Below are 18,953 nucleotides of genomic sequence, written 5' to 3' on the forward strand. Positions count from 1 at the left end.
TTCTTTTGTTTCGGTGGATCGGGATCTGATAATTGTGTTGAGATTCAAGTAAATTTAAATTTGTGTATTATATAGCTTATCTTTTAAGAGGGCATCTTTTAACAAAGTTTTTCTAATTTCAAAAACTTAAATTCAAAATTTATAATTAAAAATAAAGAAATCTTAATAATTCCACCACAATTCACATCGATAAGTGATATATCCCTACTATTTTACGACCTCCAATTGTTAATGAATTGACATATTGGACGGTGCTATGATCCCAAAATTCATCAATATATAAGGAATAACTCTATTTATATACGACATACATTTGTTTTCTATAATTTTAATTTTTAACAAATAAATTGGGATGACCCCTATCTTTTTTTCTTGCCAACGATGAAAACAAAATTATAGCATATGATACTTTTAGGTTTCCTTCACAAGACTAGAATTTTCGAGTTCGATTTTTTAAAATGAAAAAAAATCTTGTTGGAAGCGTTGCTATCAAAAATGAGTCTATCAATGCACAAATATTGAGATAACAAAGCTTCGATGCAGATATCGAATACGATTTTTTTTGAAATTAATTATGTTAAATAGTATCTTTTATTGGTTTTGTTACATTGCTAAAACAAGATCTAAATTTACTTTAATAAATGATTAGATGCTTAATGTATTCTCTTTGCTTTGGATTAGAATATTTCACAAAAAAGTGATGTGCCATTTCACGTAAGAATTTTTTGTTACTACTTTTGTGAATTAAAGAATATTCGATTTAAAGCGTTAACCCTTTTTATAAGCAAGTGGTAATTAAATCATGAAATAAAGTTGTGTCATCTTAGTCTAAATACAATGATCCCAACATCATTTTCTACTTTACCAATCTTATCTTTAAAGTTTTACTTTTTAAGCCGTGTTTGATACAATGCAAAATGTTTTCTCGAAAAATAAATGAATTAAGTACTTATTTTATTGATGTAAAACAAAGAAGTAAATATATGATTATCAGGGATTAATCGAAAATCATCTTTTTATCCATAAAGATAAAAGTACGATTGTGTACATTTTATCCTTTTCATAACCTACTTGTGAAATCACATTAAGTTTGTTATTGTTGTGTATATAAAATGACCCAAATCTTTTCTTTTTTCTCAAATAAAAAAAATCAATTTTATATTAAAGAAAGAATCTGATATTCAATAATAATATCATAATACTAAAAAAAATAGTTTCTTGTTCAAAGGAGTGATTGACACTAACAAAGTTGAATGCACAAGAAAGAAGTCTTCAACCTAGACAAATTCATTGTTTTATGCAAAACAAAATTATTCTCTTTGCCATTTTATTTAATTGGCTCTCAAATTTTATGTATTTAATTCATCATATGGATAAATGTGAAATAATACTATGGTAAAGTTAATTCATAGCCTAGTTATTATAATCTCTACTTATATGAATTAATCTTATTCAGAGCATAACATTATCCATCTAACAATCAATTTACTATCGAAAGTGCAATAATTCTCTTTGTTTAAATGTAGACATTATTGAAATAATTAATCTCTCTATTCATAATATATATATATATATATATATATCCTTGTTTTACATTAATTCTATCACACATAAAATGATACTTAATTTTTTATATCACTCAATATATATACTATTTTACATGGTCCAATATCACTACTCTAATAAGTGCTATACTTACAATACAATAAAAAAAAATTACAAACAAAAACAAAATGAAAGAAAAAAACTATTTTTAATTTTTTTTTTACATCTGTCTTTTTTTTTTTTTTTGTCTTTTTAGTTTTTCTCGATAAAAACAGGTGTCAACCCATGTGAGCATACCAAGATTCTGTTGGAGTTAATTGTCTTATTCAAAACAAGTTTTTTGTTTGAGAATTGAAATAAAAATATATTGTCTTTACTCCCATCCAAAAGCAAAGTTAGTGAGTCGTATAATAGACGATCCAAATTATTTATATAATTTTAAAAATTTAATGAGTTCCATAGTTAAAAAAATTTAAATGTTAATCTATAGCTTTGATTTGATAATTTGATATTCTAAATTTACTGTTTCAAATTTCCCAAGTTTTTCGAAGGTTCTAAGTACAAGATTTGTGATTAAAATAAAAGAATCTCATTCGTCTCGTCATTTTATTGATGTACTATTAAAAAAATATGATTTTTTCACAAACATACCTAACAAAATATTGTCGATAATCAGCGAATTTCAATCAAAATCTATCAAAAATAACTTTCAACGAACACATTTATCATGAATTTCATTAAATTGTGATAAATTGAAATAAATATATTAATATTTTTTTTTATTTCCCACTTAATGTCCAAAGTTCAAATTTTTAAACTAAATTCAATTCGCACACTACATGACCTATTTGAGGATAACGCTCCTAACTGGATTTCATTTTATTGATGTACTATTAAAAAATTATGTTTTTTTCACAAACACACCTAGCAGAATATTGTCGATAATCGGTGAATTTCAATCAAAATTTTGCAAAAACAATTTCTAACGAAAACATTTATCACGAAGTCCATTAAATTGTGATAAATTAAAATAAATATATTAATAATTTTTTTATTTCTCACTTAGTGTCCAAAGTTCACATTGAAATTCTGACCAAATTCAATTCACACACTACATGTCATATTTGGGGATGACGCGCGTTCCTAACAATATTTCCTTGATACATCATAGTCTATATATATCAACGAACACATATAATGTAAATCAAAGTGAGGTCACAAAAAAATAGGAAAATGAAAACCAGATGTATCGACGTGAATTGTGCTAAAATAATTTAGGATCTTGTACACTTAATTAAAAATCTCAAATTTAAAACTGGCAAAATTTTCAAAAAGTGAGCTCTACAATTTAGTCCTTTCGTAATGTGATATATTGGACACCAAATAAAAAATAAAAAATTTATTGATACCATATGTTATCTAGAATAGAGTACTTTTGTATCAGAAAGAGGTGGCATATTGTGAATAGTAGTTGGCATTTGGCAAATTGGTGGGTGGGTGAGGTGTACAACTAGTGCAACGTGTTAGAAAAAAGTTGCCAAATAAATTAACTACTTATATTTCTTCTAACACAATTCCCAATATTATCCAACGGAATATAAAAATGTATTTTATTAGATGCATGTCAAGGTTAATTCATTCATTGAGAGGAAAGTGAAAATTTTTATAAGATATAATCACGATTTTGAGATTTGAATGTGATATTAAGTAATAGAAAAAATTATGAGATTTGTTGGGCCAAAACAAATAATATGTATATGAAATCATGCTAAGTGTAATGGTGTGATAAACATTAGTAAGAATGCCGAGTCTTTATAAAAGAGAGGTGTATTTGACTCTCCTAATAAAGAGTAAGTTAAACAAACGGGTAGATTGATTGGTGTCTAATCTAGCAAGTTTTTAAAGATGAAGTGTATACTTTAGATAAATTTCACGTCAAAATGTGAAAGAAAAGTAAAAAATTCCATAAGTTATTTTAAAATATAACTTCAATTTTTAAAGAACCTAATTATATTCACTAGACATAAGTTCAATAGGTATAAATAAAAAATTAAGAATCTCATCTAAAGGCGAAATATCAATATAATAAAAAAAAATTTATTTAATATTGACAAATTTCAAACCCAATTTTTTTCTTTCTCCTAGGTAAAAATTATAAATAGAAAAATCAATGTCATTAATATATATCATATATCCATTGTAATGTTTCTTTTGAAATAAAAGTTTAATATCTGATATACGAGCCCAACTTCATACTCATATTTATGTGTCAAATTTCATATTCAAGATTTTAACTTCGATCCAATTAGATGTACGTCTTGAATTAGTAGTTGTGGTAGTCTTAACAATTAGTCATCCATCTTCAAATAGGTCAAATTTGTACATAATAGAGATAATATCAATAACAAACACTTAACGAATCGCTTTCAACAAATATTTATAATCTTTAATAATGATCTAATTATAAATCGAGATTGGGATAAGGGTACCAAGCCACCAAGGTGAGGTGAGTGAAGATGACAAAAAGCTCTCTTTAATCATCCTATTTATGATTTGTCATTTTCGCTTTCAACAGATATTTATAATCTTCAATAATGACTTAATTATCAATCGAGAATGGGGCGGGGGGAAAACAAGGTGAGGTGGGTGAAGATGACAAAAAAACTCTCTTTAATCATCCTATTTATGATTTAACCTGCCCCGTTGTCATCCCTACGAGGACAAACTTTTGTTGGGTAGAATTATTTCTTGATAACACTAAGATCTAAACAATGGGTTAAAAGAAAAGACCAAAGCACATTTTTGGAATCTAATCTAGTGGATGTAGAGAAATGGACCAGAAGAGCCCAATCAGTTGTTTTGGATGCCACCAAAGTGATAGAATAGATAAGATCATTCTATTCTTAATCAGAAGTCTCGAGTTCGAATCATAAGATTAATAAAAAAAAAACTTCTAATGCGAAGAGTTTCTTTTTGATGGGCATGCGAACCCGAATGAAATCTTTACACAAATAACTGATCAAATCAATATTTACTTTTCCTAGCAGGTATACATAAATTATACAATATTACACAGTAATGTATATATTATACAAATATTTATATTCATATATGTACGATTATAAAGATATTGTACATAATGTATACACATCTATCAACTATTTTAGTTTATGTGATGACTATTTGAATTACTTCTTCCATTCAAATTAGTTGAGATTCTAAAGCAGATATCAATTATCGATCGAAAAGAGTAGAGTGTGAAGTCCTTTTATTTTATAGAAGCTTTTGGACTTGTTTAGGGGTTTGGTGGATTCCATTTTTGGCCAATAAATGATCTCAAAGTTGATTTTTGTTATTTGATAAATACTACTAACGTTCTTACTTAACTTTCACACTACTCAAACATCAAACAACTAAAGCAAGTCTCCATTAGTCAAACATCAATTTGTTGAATCCCTTTGTATATAATAATCAATCTTGTCATCTCAAGGTTCAAACAAATTCAACAATTGCTCAAAATAGTGAAAGAGAATAGGATACATACAAGTGGCTTACCCACATAAGCAAGGGCATATTGGTCAAACTCTTTTAAAAATATTAACGAGTGTGTGTCAAATTTTTCAACCAGTATAAAGTGATCAATTAAATTTCCTCGATAAAAAAATAGCATTGTGAAAGATTTTTAAAAGGGACATATTAGTATGTTGGACAAATATAGATAATTTTGAAATAAAATATAAGTATTGTCTTATCAATTCTTTTTGGGATAAATTATATCAAGTTTATTTAGATAAGGGTACGTTATCCCTGCAAAAAATAAAATAACAAAAATACCCTTGAGGTCTCTTCTAAATATAGTGGATGATATTTTTGTAAACAATTATGTAAATTTTAGTCCCTATGTATAAAAAATATCTTATATTTAGACTATTATTGAACTAATTATCCTCAAGATCTAGAATAATAATCCAAAATTAACATAACACAAAAATAATTTAATGATGTAACTATTAATGAATTCATTAATTTGGGAAACTCACAAGCATAATGATCACAAGTGCAAGTATAAAAAACCAATTTAGTGCACAATACATCTCGCATTCACAGAATCCGAAAAAGTGACACTAAAAAATTGAACACCATGTAAAATACTACTACTTTTAATGAGCTAGATAGAAGCACTTTGACACGAAAAATTGAACTTCAATTATTACATCCAAGAAGTCTTCAAAATGAACAAATCTAACTAGGTACATAAGGAGCTGCAATGTTTTTTTCCCCCAAAAAATAAAATAAAATAGAATACAACCAAAAAGAGTACAACACTCCGTTTTTTATAATCGAGAAATCTCCGAGGGCCAGCTGGTGCACAAAGCAAAAGCTTTGGGCATTACAAAGAATATATTGCATGAACAGGCCATCATAATATTAGCATATGGTTAATTTTTGGCTATTGATTCTTCAATTCAAAATCTCAATTTCCAATGATTTGTTTAACAAAATATATATATAATATATGAGCTGTGTGGACTTACTTATCTCCTATGATGCCAATCTTAAATATATAACTTTTTCTCTCCATTATCAGCAATTGTGTTTTATGGTATGATGTTCAAAGTTCTTCATGAATTTTGCTTTGAATACCATAACTTCTTCTGGCAAATCAATATCTTCTCCTTCTCTACGCCGTATTCCGTTTCTTCCTTACGACAGCTCCATCTCATTCCCTTAGTCATAGTAGCTATAGCGTCTACGAAATAGCTGGATTCTCGGATTATAGCATATCCATTGGGCCGTAAAATACGATCCATTTCCAGAAGAACATATTTCATTTCACATCTGCACGATACACGTAACTTATGTCAAGAGGGAGGGAAATGGTTGCCAGCTTAAACATAGATGCTTGGCATTTAGTTAGAAGAAGAAGCGGAGCTGGGAATTCGTTTAAGTTAATGGGTTCTAAATAATAATGTGTACATATTCAATGGGGACAAATACAGGGTTTGAAGTTTGAACCAAAGACGTTGGGTTCGGCTGAACCCTTAGACAACACTTTAGCTCCGCTCTGATTGAGAGGGGGTCAAACGACTCACTAAAAGACGTAATCAAGGGTATGACTTTCGGTGGAGATGCAAATGATGAAGGACAAAATGCAATTAAGACACGAAGCAGTGTGAACATGAGGTGCAAATGCATTTACCTGTGACTTTCGGCAGAGAAGAGGCCATCAAGATGCAGAAGATCGTATGTCCGAGGGTATGTTGAGAAAGCCTCACACCTATAGAACAGTAAACAAAAAAAATTCTATAAATAAGGGAAGACATCATCACCAAGCACAATGAAAAAGAGCAATTGTAGTAGTTTAGACTTGAGTTTTTTGCATGTAAATCGTAATTACCAGTCATGAATTGTTCCAATAAGACCCCTATCGTAGACCACAGAAAGTGTATTCGGTGCATAAGATGAAACCACATTCATGACCCACAATGGATCATCGACCACAGCAGCAGCGAAACCTCCATACAAGGTGTCCATGTCCATTACATTTCTGATCTTGTCAGTCCCAAGTGCAGGGAGCAACTTCTTGTAGTGTTTCGCCCGAGCCTTCCATTTACCATCATCATGCTTGAAGGAACCAGCATTACCTCCACGAACATCAGAAACGCGTTCAGGAGCAGCATGCAATCTTTCTGGCCACTTGGGGAGGGCCTCCAACTTGACTTTCTTAGCAGCTGGATTTGGCACAACTACACAAGGACGAAGAGGGGTGTACCACGCTGAATCAGGTTCAGTACCATCATCACATTTTGATGGATAGTTTTCAGGATTATCAAGCTTCTTATAGCAGCTATTGTCAGACAACTTCTGCCACACAGCAATGTCGTCCTTCTTATTGAATAATTTGAAGCACATTGAAGTTAGTAGTTCTTGCAACTTATCGTAATCTGATTTTTGCTCCTCAATAGTGGTATTCCATCCTCTCCAACGACGTTGATAGTTCACTGGAGGACCAGAGAGGACCCAAAAACCGCCAGGTCGGAGTATGCGATGTACCTCAAGAAGGTAAACTCCACCTGAAAATAATGAGGTTGAATTAGTACAACCATCACTGCTAATATCTAGCTTTTTTTTTCTATGCACTAGGCGCAGAGCATGAATTTGGATACATCCCTATTTACAAATTGGAAAAGCCACGCAATGCAAAATTAAGACACCTTCTACCTAAGTAAGTAGATCACTTACCGAACTCGGTCCATGGAATTAGGCATCTTGAACAATGAGCCATATCAAAAGAGTTTGAAGGGAAAGGAAGACGCTGAGTAGAAATGATGCCCAGAATTGCAGGAATTCCACGTTCCAGAGCAAACTGAACCTGAGCCTGGTGATTGTCCCTTGGGGCAAGAGAGACCGTCAAAATTCCACGATCCAGTAAATCACCTCCCCAGCTTGCTACCTAGAGGAAGATGAAGGAGGAACATTAGGCATAACCTGAATTTGGAATCAGATTCTACATATAAGTTTTCCCAGGAGAAACATCTATGTTAGTATATTTTGTTTTCCTGTCTAGTAATTAGTTGAGACATGATATTGCAATCAGAGATAATGTACCAAAATCAGTAATAAAAAAATCAGTATGATTTCAGGCCGGAAATAGCAAAAGGCAACCAAAGACACACTGAAGGATGATGCCTAGGGATAGGGATTTCTTCATTTGACTGTCAATAATAGACGAGGACTGCTTCGATGAGTTAGTGCTCAGTTAACTTCAACAAGGCTATGGAACCCGAAGACTAAGATATAATATAGATATGACTGAACCAGTTATCGTTTGCTAGTGTCGAATTGCAAGTAAACACTCCCAAGAAGAAAAACAAACTTAAATTGCTGGAGAAGTTGTTCATGTTTGGAAACATAATAGAAACAGAAGCTCCACGACAAAGACTCACCCCACATCCAGTATCAATGGCAGTTCGGATTGTCCCATCTTTCATTTGCGGAATCAAATCTTGCATCAAATCAACATAGGCACCAACTCCATTAGGAAACATTGTACCACCACCAGGAAAGAGAAACTTCTCCCCTTCTTTTTTAAGCCAATGTTGATTGGACTTTTGTTTGTTAATCCAATCATATGGAACATTCCTGCAGCCAGATCCGACCAGTAGCTTCAGTAATGTTCAATGACCACAAATGAATCGAACAAAGTATTGACAAACAAAGTTCAAGAGCATGAAGTATTACCTGTACCAACACTCATTTTTGCTCTTTGGCCATCTAATAGGCGATTTATAGCCATCTGGTGGGGGTACCAAGCATTCCTGTCTTTCAAAACTAGGAGGGCAATGCCGTTCCAAGAAAGCAAGACGATGGCGACCATACTTGTGCCATCTCTGTGATATCAACAAAAGGTTATTAACACAACAGACAGAACCACATGATAATAACAAATAAATATCTCAATGAACAAAATTCAAGAATAAAAAGACTAGAAATCATAATACCTTTGGATCTGTGCATGGAGTATAGTCCTGATACTCAGCACTGCATTCAGGAAACGAAACGGCTTTGATCTGGACAGGTACAGTAGCAGTTCCCGTGGGAGTGTTAACAGCCTTGTTAACAGCCTCAGCTACATATCTCTCCCTTTCAGAGCAAAAAATACCTCCAAGGTAGAAAGAAAGCCCACACAGCACCACAACTGTTAATGCCACTGGGACTTTCCACGAACTTTTATCCGATTGATGAGATTTTCCATCTTTGTGCTTCATGTTTCCTGATCCTCCTTATCAGCTACCTGCATAAGAGCAAAACAACCAGGTAAATCATTCCAACTCTTCAACTGGTAAAATCTTCATGCAAACTCTCACTTGAAATTTCTTAAAGTGACTGTTCTAGCAAAATGAATCATCAAGAAGAACAATCGAATGGAAAGTGCAATCAAGCAAATGAGAGGGAAAAATATGATACCGATCGGCAATCACTACTTTTCTGTTAAGAATATGATACCCATCATCTTGTTATAATGAAAAGTAGAAATGGGAGCAGCTAGGAAATCAAAGAGGAGAAAACACGTTTTCGAGAAAGGAATCAGTATCTAATGAATGCAATGGTTCCAATATAAATGAAAGATAACGAAAAAGGAGTGACATCACAACAATATCCTAATTTCAACACAAAAAGAAAGGGAGATAGAACAAAATCAGTAGATAATCCGAGAGGTAACAAAACACTACACTACTCATTACAAAACTAGTAAACCGGAAAAAGATCAATTTGTGAAAGCATTTTTGGTCCTACAAGAAGCGGAATCTGTGCTTGTGGAAACTATCTAGTAAACGGAGAAGCCAATGGAGGATAGTATAAATGCTTAACTTGACAAGAAGTCCACCAAAAAGTATACAACAACAGCCACTTACTGAAACTCTAGTACTCCAATACTTAGATATCTGAATAAACTAGATACAAAATCCTAGTATCCACACAAAAACAAGAGGACCATTAACAGATCTAATCTCAAAAACAGGCTATTAATTACAACTCTTAAAAACCATAAGATTAGATCTGCTGATACTGAAAGTAGGGGTCAAGTTAGAACTAACATAACATGTTCACTTTATCTTTATATTTTCCACATGATATAGGGCCCAAAACTTTATCAAATTATGCTGTCCCAATGAGGGCCCTCTTAGACACTAAAGTCAATAATGTAGGGAAGAAGTATGAAGAAAAGAACCAAACCAAAGAATTTTTGCACCTAACAACCATGAATACAAGAAAGGAAAAAAGAACAGTGTAAAGCTTAGTACAATAAAAATAAGTTAAGAATACTTCATTTGTTACTACACACACAAATACACTTGCCGACAGTAATCCCATACATGAAATGCTTGAAAGTGAGCAAAAAAGATTCAATTTTTATGAACATTACACTCAAATCTCAATCCAAGATTTAAAGCTTAGTACAATAAAGATAAGTTAAGAATACTTCATGTGTTACCACACACAAATACACTTGCCGACAGTAATCCCATACATGAAATGCTTGAAAGTGAGCAGAAAAGATTCAATTTTTATGAACATTACACTCAAATCTCAATCCAAGATCAAATCTTGCACTATACAGACATGTTAATTCAAGAAAATAAATGAAACCCAAGATCTTATTAACAAAACTAAGAAACCCCAAATGCTGAAAACCAGCAACATTAAAGTAAATCAAAGAAACCCAAGATGACAAACAGTGGATATAAATGAGAAAGTGACAGAAATGACTCAAAAAATGCAATGATCTGAAAAAGATCTTACACAGAAAATGATATAAACCAAGTACTTACTACATAAACAGAGTAGAGCCCATTAATCAGCTTCTTGATGAAACAATAAATACACGCACAACAGAACTCAAAAAAGGAAAACAGTAAAGTACCTTGTATGTTCAAGAAAAATCTTGAAAGACCCAAAATTTCCCCTCACTTTCTGGGCCAGAATCTTGTTTTCAAGACTCAATTTTTAACCAACCCAGATGTAGGGAGAAAGATAAAAAGTAGAGGAAGAGATATATAGATATATATATATATATATACACACACTCACAATACATAACAGAGAAGAAGAAAACAGACAACCTTAAATTAATTATTATTATTTTTTGAAGAAAATTATAAAATTAAAAAAAAAAACAAACTATTTTTATGTCATGTTCTTATCCTTCCCTCTTTCAGATTCTTGGCTTTGTTACCCCTCTGAATAGCTGTCTTCTTTTCTCTTTTATGGGGTTTGGAATTTATTGCCATAAAACTGTTACTCCCCTTTTTTCACATATATATTGTGTCCCTTTTGTACCTGGAAATTTAGCAAAGTATTTAAATAGACTCTCGCAGAAATACAGTTTTAATTTGAAGTTTACTATAAATTTGATTTTATTTAGTATATTTTTGTATATAATAGAAGTTTAATGTATTTTTCAATCATATAGAAATTTATATTGAGTCAGTATATATATATATATATATATTGTGTGTGAATAGAGAATATATATTTTTATTTTAAATTATATTCCATATAAATAAATTTTTATTGTTGTGTTAGAGAGTGATTTCTTCCTTGAAAGCAAATGAATTCTACAATTTAAAGAAAAAGAGAGAGATTTTCTTCCTTTTTTTGGGTTTTTTTCTTGTTTTGGATCCTTGTGTTTATTATAGGGAAAAGAAATCAGAGCCTCATATTATGGAATTTAATATTATTATTTTTTATAGATAAAAAAGTTACTCTCTCTGTCCCTTTTTTGTTTTCATGGTTTATTTTTTTAGAGTTAAATTATAAAAATTTTGACTAACATTTTATGATATATTTTTTTATCACATTGATATGCAAAAAAAATATAATTTATAGTACTTTCGTATAAGTTTTGAATATCTAAATTTTTAATTTAAAATATTAAATTAATATAATCTAATTTAACTTTGAACATTAGTCAAAAAGCGCAGAAATCTAAAAGGAAAAGAGTGTATATTTTGGATAAACATACTGAAATTGATTATATCATGTTGATTGTGGTAAAAAGTAATGATAAATTTCTTTTTTCTTTTTTTGTTGATAAAATGGTTAAAATACACTAAAAGTGGTTTTAAAAAAAAAGTTTAAAAAGTATTAAATATTAAATTTTTTATTTATTTATTAAACTAAGTATATTTTTTATAAAATAAAAAAGTTGAAGTTGAAAGTGATCACCTTACTGCTTTTGATTCTCTATTTATGGTTGGGTAGCATAATAATTGGTCAAACAAAGAGTATTACCCCTTGAATTTCTCTAGTTAGAAACCCAAAAATTAATGTATTAAAGATTGCTATTTCTATCTTTATTAATTGATTTAATCAATTATTGCTAGATATATTCTAACCTTATTTATTGATCTAATCAATTATTGCAAATTATTCTGACTTTTTCTTACTATAGTGAGAGAGTTATTGATAGTATATGGTTGGAATAGTTATTATATACTACAAATAAGTAAAATTGATAAGCATTTAATATTTTCACCAATCTAATGAACATATGACACATGTTTTTACATAATTTTTATTATTAAATTTAGTTAATAAATACACATTCAATTATGCTACTCAATCATAAATGTGATAATATCAACTTTCCTTACTTATTATTTTTTAAATTTTTATATTAATATATAATTTAAGAACAAAATAAAAACTTTAATAATTATGTTCTTAAGTATGAATTTATGAAAACAACTTGTATGATAATAAAAGCTTCCAATCGAGGATAAATAAGAAGAGTAAAATCAAGTATTCTCAAATTTAATACTTAATAGTGTATCATTTTTTTAAAAACGAATTAAAAAAATGTATCACATAATTCAAATTAATTGAGTATGTATGTACAAAACACACACTTAGTAAAATCTAAAGCATGGCAACTAATTTTTGTGTATTTTTTAATCTCTAGTTATAATTTAATTATTAATTAAATTTGTAAATTTGATGTGAACAATTAGTGTGATTTTTTTTTCTCAATCTCATTTCATGGTCCTTATGTTCTTTTTATTATTTTATTATGAAACATGTGCACATGACTTTTGACTTTTTTGAGTTGTGCATTTCATGTAGTTTGGCAAATACTATGTGTGTTTTGTGTCTTTATTTTATTCATGATCTTACCTCTAAGTATATTTATGCATCTAAATTTCAAATATTTTAAATCTCAATATACATTTTTAAAAGAAAAAGAAACGTCAATTTTAAACTTAACAAAATGAGGACTTAGGTAATTGTAATTTGTAACTATTATTCAAAGTAAATGAATAAAAAATTACAGAAATGGAAATTTAAGCACTGACAAATTTGTTTTTGTGTCATCAAAGTTTCTTACTTTATAGTTTGCTTTGTCTATTTATAAAATACTATAACAACTATTATCAAAAGGGAAAGTCTCTTTAGAACTTTTTTTTTCAGAAAAATTCCCAAATCTCTATAGAGATTCCTAAAATTTTGGTAATTGTCTTCTTGCCATTATATAGAAAAATTATTCCCCAAGTCTAAAAAAAATATGAAAATGATATTAATGTTTTGCTGCTCCAAAATAAGAGTAGTATTGCCTCCAAAATAATTTTATATGTTATATTCGTTTAGTAGATAATTTTTGAGTAATTTAATATTTGCTAGATAAAAGATTTATTTTATATAGACACTCGATTTAAAAGAGAACTTATTCGAAGAAGGACAGGGGCGGAGCTACAGCCATTCAAGGGTGGTCAGCTGAACAACCATTCAAGGGTGGTCAGCTGAACACCCTTCGCCGGAAAATTACATCATATAGAGAGGTCAAATTCTGGATTTAAGGGATAAATTATTAACGTTGAACAACCTAGACATATACTCTTCCGTGGCGTAGTGGTTAAGCGTGTTCAATTCCACCCCAGGTGCGTGGGTTTCGAATCCTACAAAGCGCACAACGTTTTTGGTTTTATTTTGAGAGCAAAACATAACCTCACACACCATTATTATGTTCCTCAAGTTTCTTAATTATTAATATTACAATTTAATAATATAGAGTAACATATATGAATACATTATTTTAATTTTGAATATTTAGATATCATGTATTTTTAATTTTTATCTAGGATATAATGCACTCTCGAATGGTGAAAACAAAAAAACCAAATTTTACTTAAAAAATTTGTGTTTATATATGCTGACAACTTTAAACCCAAAGCTAAAATCAATACATGCGTTTTATCTTCTTCTTTTTTTAAGAAAAAATAATTCTACTTGTGTGATTTATGTTACGTAAAGTTAGACGCATTTGTTCTATCAATATTTCACTTTAAAAATAATAATCATATATTTTTATCATATAAAATCAATACATCAAAAAGAAAAAAAAACTCGATTGTTTATATTTGATATTGACAAATGTTGAAATCGTTCATTGTAGAATCCCTAGGTTAAACAAATAACATTCAACTCACTTATTAAACAAAATAATATTGAACACCCTTGAGAAAATTTCTGGCTCCGCCACTGAAGAAGGATTACAAGAAAAATATGATTTGTACACGAGTGATATGATAATATATATTATTATAATACTAGCAAATATAAAATAAATTATTAGTACAAAACTAATTATTAAATGTTTAAATTTTGATTACTTCATCTTGATTGAACTGTCGTTTATATGCTACTGAATAGCTAAATAAATTACTTGTACTTTCTTTAATTTTGAATATTATTATATGTGTAAAGACATTACTATGATATAATTGAGACTTTACGGTTGAAGTCATAATTCTTTATGACATGAAAATATGTAATTCAAAGTCAAATAAATTACTATAATTATCAGTTATTGTAAATCGAACTTTAAAATATTGAGCCATACCGAGTGAATTTAATATGATAATGCTATAATATTTTTCAAAAGTCGAAAACTGAAATTAATAAATTAAAATTTTTAATATCATACCATGTCCACCCTAAAAACAGATATCGAACGTCGTGTGAAAAATATTTTTTTTGGGATCGGGCCCACTAATGTACTGCTGCATCAAATTGATTAGAGAATAAAGGGGGAGTAACAATTAACTAGTTTGTCCACTTTGGACCATACTATAGTCAATATATAGTTCAGTACGTAGTATTATTTTTCATAGTCAAAATAATGATTGACAATTATTATTCAATAATTTCAATAAGAGTAATAAAAATTTTAAAAGTTGAAAATTATGCAGATACGTGTAGTATTTAATTGACTTTTCGAATTTTGTTATCATATCCAAAGTGAGTATTTAGAAATTGGAAGCTTGTATTTTTTTTGTTTTCTATCGATGTTCGATATTCATTTTTTATTTAAATTTAGATTTTCATCAAAAATTTCACTTAGAATAAAATGTTTCTTATTAAAATTTTCGTACACTTGGCTTAAACTTAAAATAAAATATTTAATTAATAATAAGAAAATACTTACCGCTTCACTATAATTTTTAATTACGAAATGTTGGTGTTAATTGCAGGGCTACGTGCGTAAATGATAATAATTTAAATAATTCTCATACTTGCCTTCATAGGACCACATCATACAAGTATAAATATCTTACTCTTTTTTATTCCTCCTCTCTTTTTTCGTTAAATACTTTTTTAGCTATTTGCAAATCACGATAAAATACTTTGAGATCGATGAAATATTATATCTCTAAATTGCTAACCTAACTCAAAATGAAAAAAAGAAAAAGAAAGAAAAACAAAGTTATTTATAATTTTATGTTCCCATGCTAATCATAATCATGTTAGGTACCAAAGATATTTCACATGCAATTCAACGTCATACATCATTTTCAATGAAAAAATTGAGACTTATCATTTTCCAATGTCTTTTCATTATAGATTTTTTTTATTCGACGTCCGATAAATTGAGATCTGATTAATTTGAATTGCGTGCTACAAAATTTAGTTTTGAGGACGACACTTACACTAAAATTTATTCATTCTCATGAATTCAGATACGAGACCTTTGAAAGTGAAGAAATTTCAATCATCCTATTCATTCATGTCGATTCACATATAGATTTATCTAATTGCTAACTAATTTAAGGCATTTTTAGTGTTTTATTTTTATTAAGATGGCAATAAATAAAAGTGATAATGGAGCAATTGTAATAAAAGAGGCAGGTGGAGGATAAATGCATTTTTCATTATTACTTTATGCTTTTTGAATACACGTAATTATTATGAGTAGGAACATAATAAACTAATAAATCGTTTTACTAATTTTTGAAGGAATCTCATGATCATAGAGAAAAAATATTTATGAGAAATTAAAAAAATTAAGCTGTTTAATATATATTATTGTGATATATAAATATGTTTTTGAATATTTAATTCCAGTAGGTGGCATGGAAAAAATACAATTTTTTAAATTGTAAAACAAAGAAATAATTTATATATGGTAACTAAAAAATTATTAATTCTAAAGTCGTAAATATTAAATAATTTTTTTATTAATTGAATTCGTAAAACTTATATTTTAGAACCGCCCCTGAAGTCTATAATTCATAAACTAAAGTTTTTGTTTCTGCCCTAATATAGATTACCCATATTTAGAAATGGGACTTCAAAAGGACCAACACTGCATCTTTTCATTGTACTAAAGGCAGTACTAATTGTACACCAACTAGGACGAACGCTGCAGCTAAGTATTGTACACAAAGTAATATGAGTTGTACTAGAAATGTGTACCTATTTCATTGGCTATTGAGTACTTTTATCTTTTGTGGGCCTATTTGTTTAGCACGTGTATAGGCTTCTTTTTCCCTGCCAACGACGAGAATACCGAAGGCTTTCAAAGTTCTTTCTACTCTGCAATCTCTCTTCTTCCTGCTAAGCTTCCCTTTTTCTCTTCTCCGGCTTTCTGTCCTATTTTCCTCTTTCACTTTGCTTTCTTGGTCTCTTATTTTTTTTCTTTGCTTTCACATCATCTTCCTCCAGGAATTTTGGTTAAACTTTGTTACACTGGGATCTACTGGACGCCGTAAGCTTTGGTTTTTTTTTTGGGGATTTTGGATTCTGTTTGTTTGATTTTATGTTCGATTGTTTTGATATTGCTTTCAATTTTTGCTGCTTTGTTGGTATGTGGTTGTAGGTATGTTGCATGGACAAAATTCCTATGTTGAATCCAGTTCTTCATCTCCTATACACAAGACTGTAGACCCATCTCAATTTGGCAGTGACGAATCCAATTAAAAGAGGTACAACGAAAAAAAATATTTTATCACATATTAGCAAAGACCTCTCAACTGGTATACTGTAAATTTCTTCCTGTTTCCCCTTTTTTCATTTTGAGAAGTTCCAAACTTAGAGCATTTACTTTAATTCGGAGCAGCTTTCAAAATCTTTTGTATTTGCGCTTCTCTGCTTTTAATTTTCAAAATTTTGTTATGGTTTTTGTTTAACATGTGTGTGGCGTGCAAATATGGTATTTTGATTATTAGTTTTGATTCTAAAAGCTTGCTTTATTATTTAGTAGCTAATTTTTAGAAGTTGATGTTTTATGACAAGAATTTCTTCTTATACGCATGTTATATAAATTTTTATGCGTTTTTCATTGCCTAATTGCATCATGTTAAAGGAGAAATTCATATGTCTATGTAGTTGTTCTGACTTTCAAAATTGTAATATTTTTCATTGCTCATAAATGCACAGTCCAATGTTTATTTTGAATTATAGTTTCTTTTTGGATATTCTATTGACTTGTTTATTAAGTGCATAATTATCATACTGATAGGCCAATAGTTTTTGATAATATAGTTGAAAGAACAAAATAATATTATTGTTTTCCTTACTGGTTCTTCCCTTTTCTTAATCTTCTTCCTTCAATGTATCTTCCCCTTTGGTGCATTTACAAAATACTCTTGGTTCTGGATTCTAGAGAGTAGTATAATTTCTCTGTTCTTATATTTTAGTAGAGATGAAATATCAATTTAAATTTCGAGCACTAAGTTCTGAAATTTTAATTGATCTTGGAGTTCTACGTCATACGTGAAAGTGGAAATTTTAAACGACATCATCACACACCTCCATAAAATGAGAAGGTATCATCGAATAAGTAAAGGTGAAGTTTTTTTGTTGTGTCTCATTGATAAAAGTTCTGAAATTTTACTATTCTCCATTCCTATTGTTGTGTCAGATGAAGGAACATGACATGTTTTGCAATAAGCTTATTACACTTCCATGAATACTTCGAGATTTGTTAACTAAATGAGATACTATTGTTTCATAAATGTATATTTATGAAAATAGAGTAATGCACATGTTGTTTCAATTGTTCTTTGGTGATTTCTCGAAACAGAAAAAATGAACGAAAAACCTGTTGGTATTATAGGATTTCTGTCCACATTGTTATTGGAACTTGCTTCCTCTTTTTGTGGTGTTACAAGTTGAAAAACAATGTTGATGCGCTCTTGAACTTGAAAACACGAAGGAACAACAACTTGCACATAGAAATATGCTATGTCGTACTAGATATGCACAAATATCACCAGAAAGAAACCAACTATTTCTATCGCAACAGAAAGCTAAAACAGCTGAATAAAAAAAAAGGGCGACTCTTGCAGAATTCAAATAATACACTGTCCTCATCACAAGTTCAGGGTCATGACGAATATCAAAGTGCGCTTCCAACTTCTGATCCTTCGTTAACTAGAGACAACGGTCAGAAAAGTTAAATTTTCATATAATGTTGCTTCTGTGTATATATAGGTATACCTGCATACATAAATTCATTTACTATCGTTTACATTACTTTATCTTTCACCATTTCGGAGGACATGCTTCCGCAACTACACAATCAACTACTTGTGCCTCTATGTTTAAAGTAGGTGAGTGGGGAAGGA

At 29.8% G+C, this 18,953-nt stretch overlaps 1 protein-coding gene across 3 annotated transcripts; it reads right to left on the bottom strand.

Moving 5' to 3' along the window:
- Nucleotides 1–5,751: 5,751 nt before the first annotated feature.
- LOC125814648 (probable methyltransferase PMT20) lies at nt 5,752–11,354 on the bottom strand. Of its 3 annotated transcripts, none has more exons than XM_049494118.1 (8): nt 10,973–11,354; nt 9,048–9,340; nt 8,788–8,936; nt 8,493–8,688; nt 7,789–7,999; nt 6,944–7,619; nt 6,746–6,823; nt 5,752–6,384 (listed from the first exon to the last, which is right to left on the bottom strand). In XM_049494118.1, the coding sequence occupies exons 2-8, from the start codon at nt 9,312–9,314 to the stop codon at nt 6,168–6,170; spliced, it is 1,794 nt and encodes a 597-aa protein (XP_049350075.1). In that variant the 5' UTR covers nt 9,315–9,340; nt 10,973–11,354; the 3' UTR covers nt 5,752–6,167. The 3 variants fall into 3 exon arrangements, with proteins under 3 accessions (XP_049350075.1, XP_049350077.1, XP_049350078.1); XM_049494120.1 differs by lacking the exon at nt 10,973–11,354 and adding an exon at nt 9,963–10,157; XM_049494121.1 differs by lacking the exon at nt 10,973–11,354 and adding an exon at nt 9,514–9,944.
- Nucleotides 11,355–18,953: the final 7,599 nt, after the last annotated feature.

Source organism: Solanum verrucosum, unplaced genomic scaffold (genome assembly GCF_900185275.1).
Source record: "Solanum verrucosum unplaced genomic scaffold, falcon-dt-bn FXZP01000268.1, whole genome shotgun sequence".
Lineage (NCBI taxonomy): Eukaryota > Viridiplantae > Streptophyta > Magnoliopsida > Solanales > Solanaceae > Solanum > Solanum verrucosum.

Bases quoted from the DNA above. Each gene is read 5' to 3' on its own strand.
- LOC125814648 (XM_049494118.1), bottom strand. From the start codon at position 9,314: ATGAAGCACAAAGATGGAAAATCTCATCAATCGGATAAAAGTTCGTGG. The intron at 8,000-8,492 runs GTGAGTCTTTGT...ATCTTCCTCTAG, and splicing joins CCATTGATACTGGATGTGGG to GTAGCAAGCTGGGGAGGTGA. The intron at 6,385-6,745 runs GTAAATGCATTT...TGTATCGTGCAG, and splicing joins TTCTCTGCCGAAAGTCACAG to ATGTGAAATGAAATATGTTC.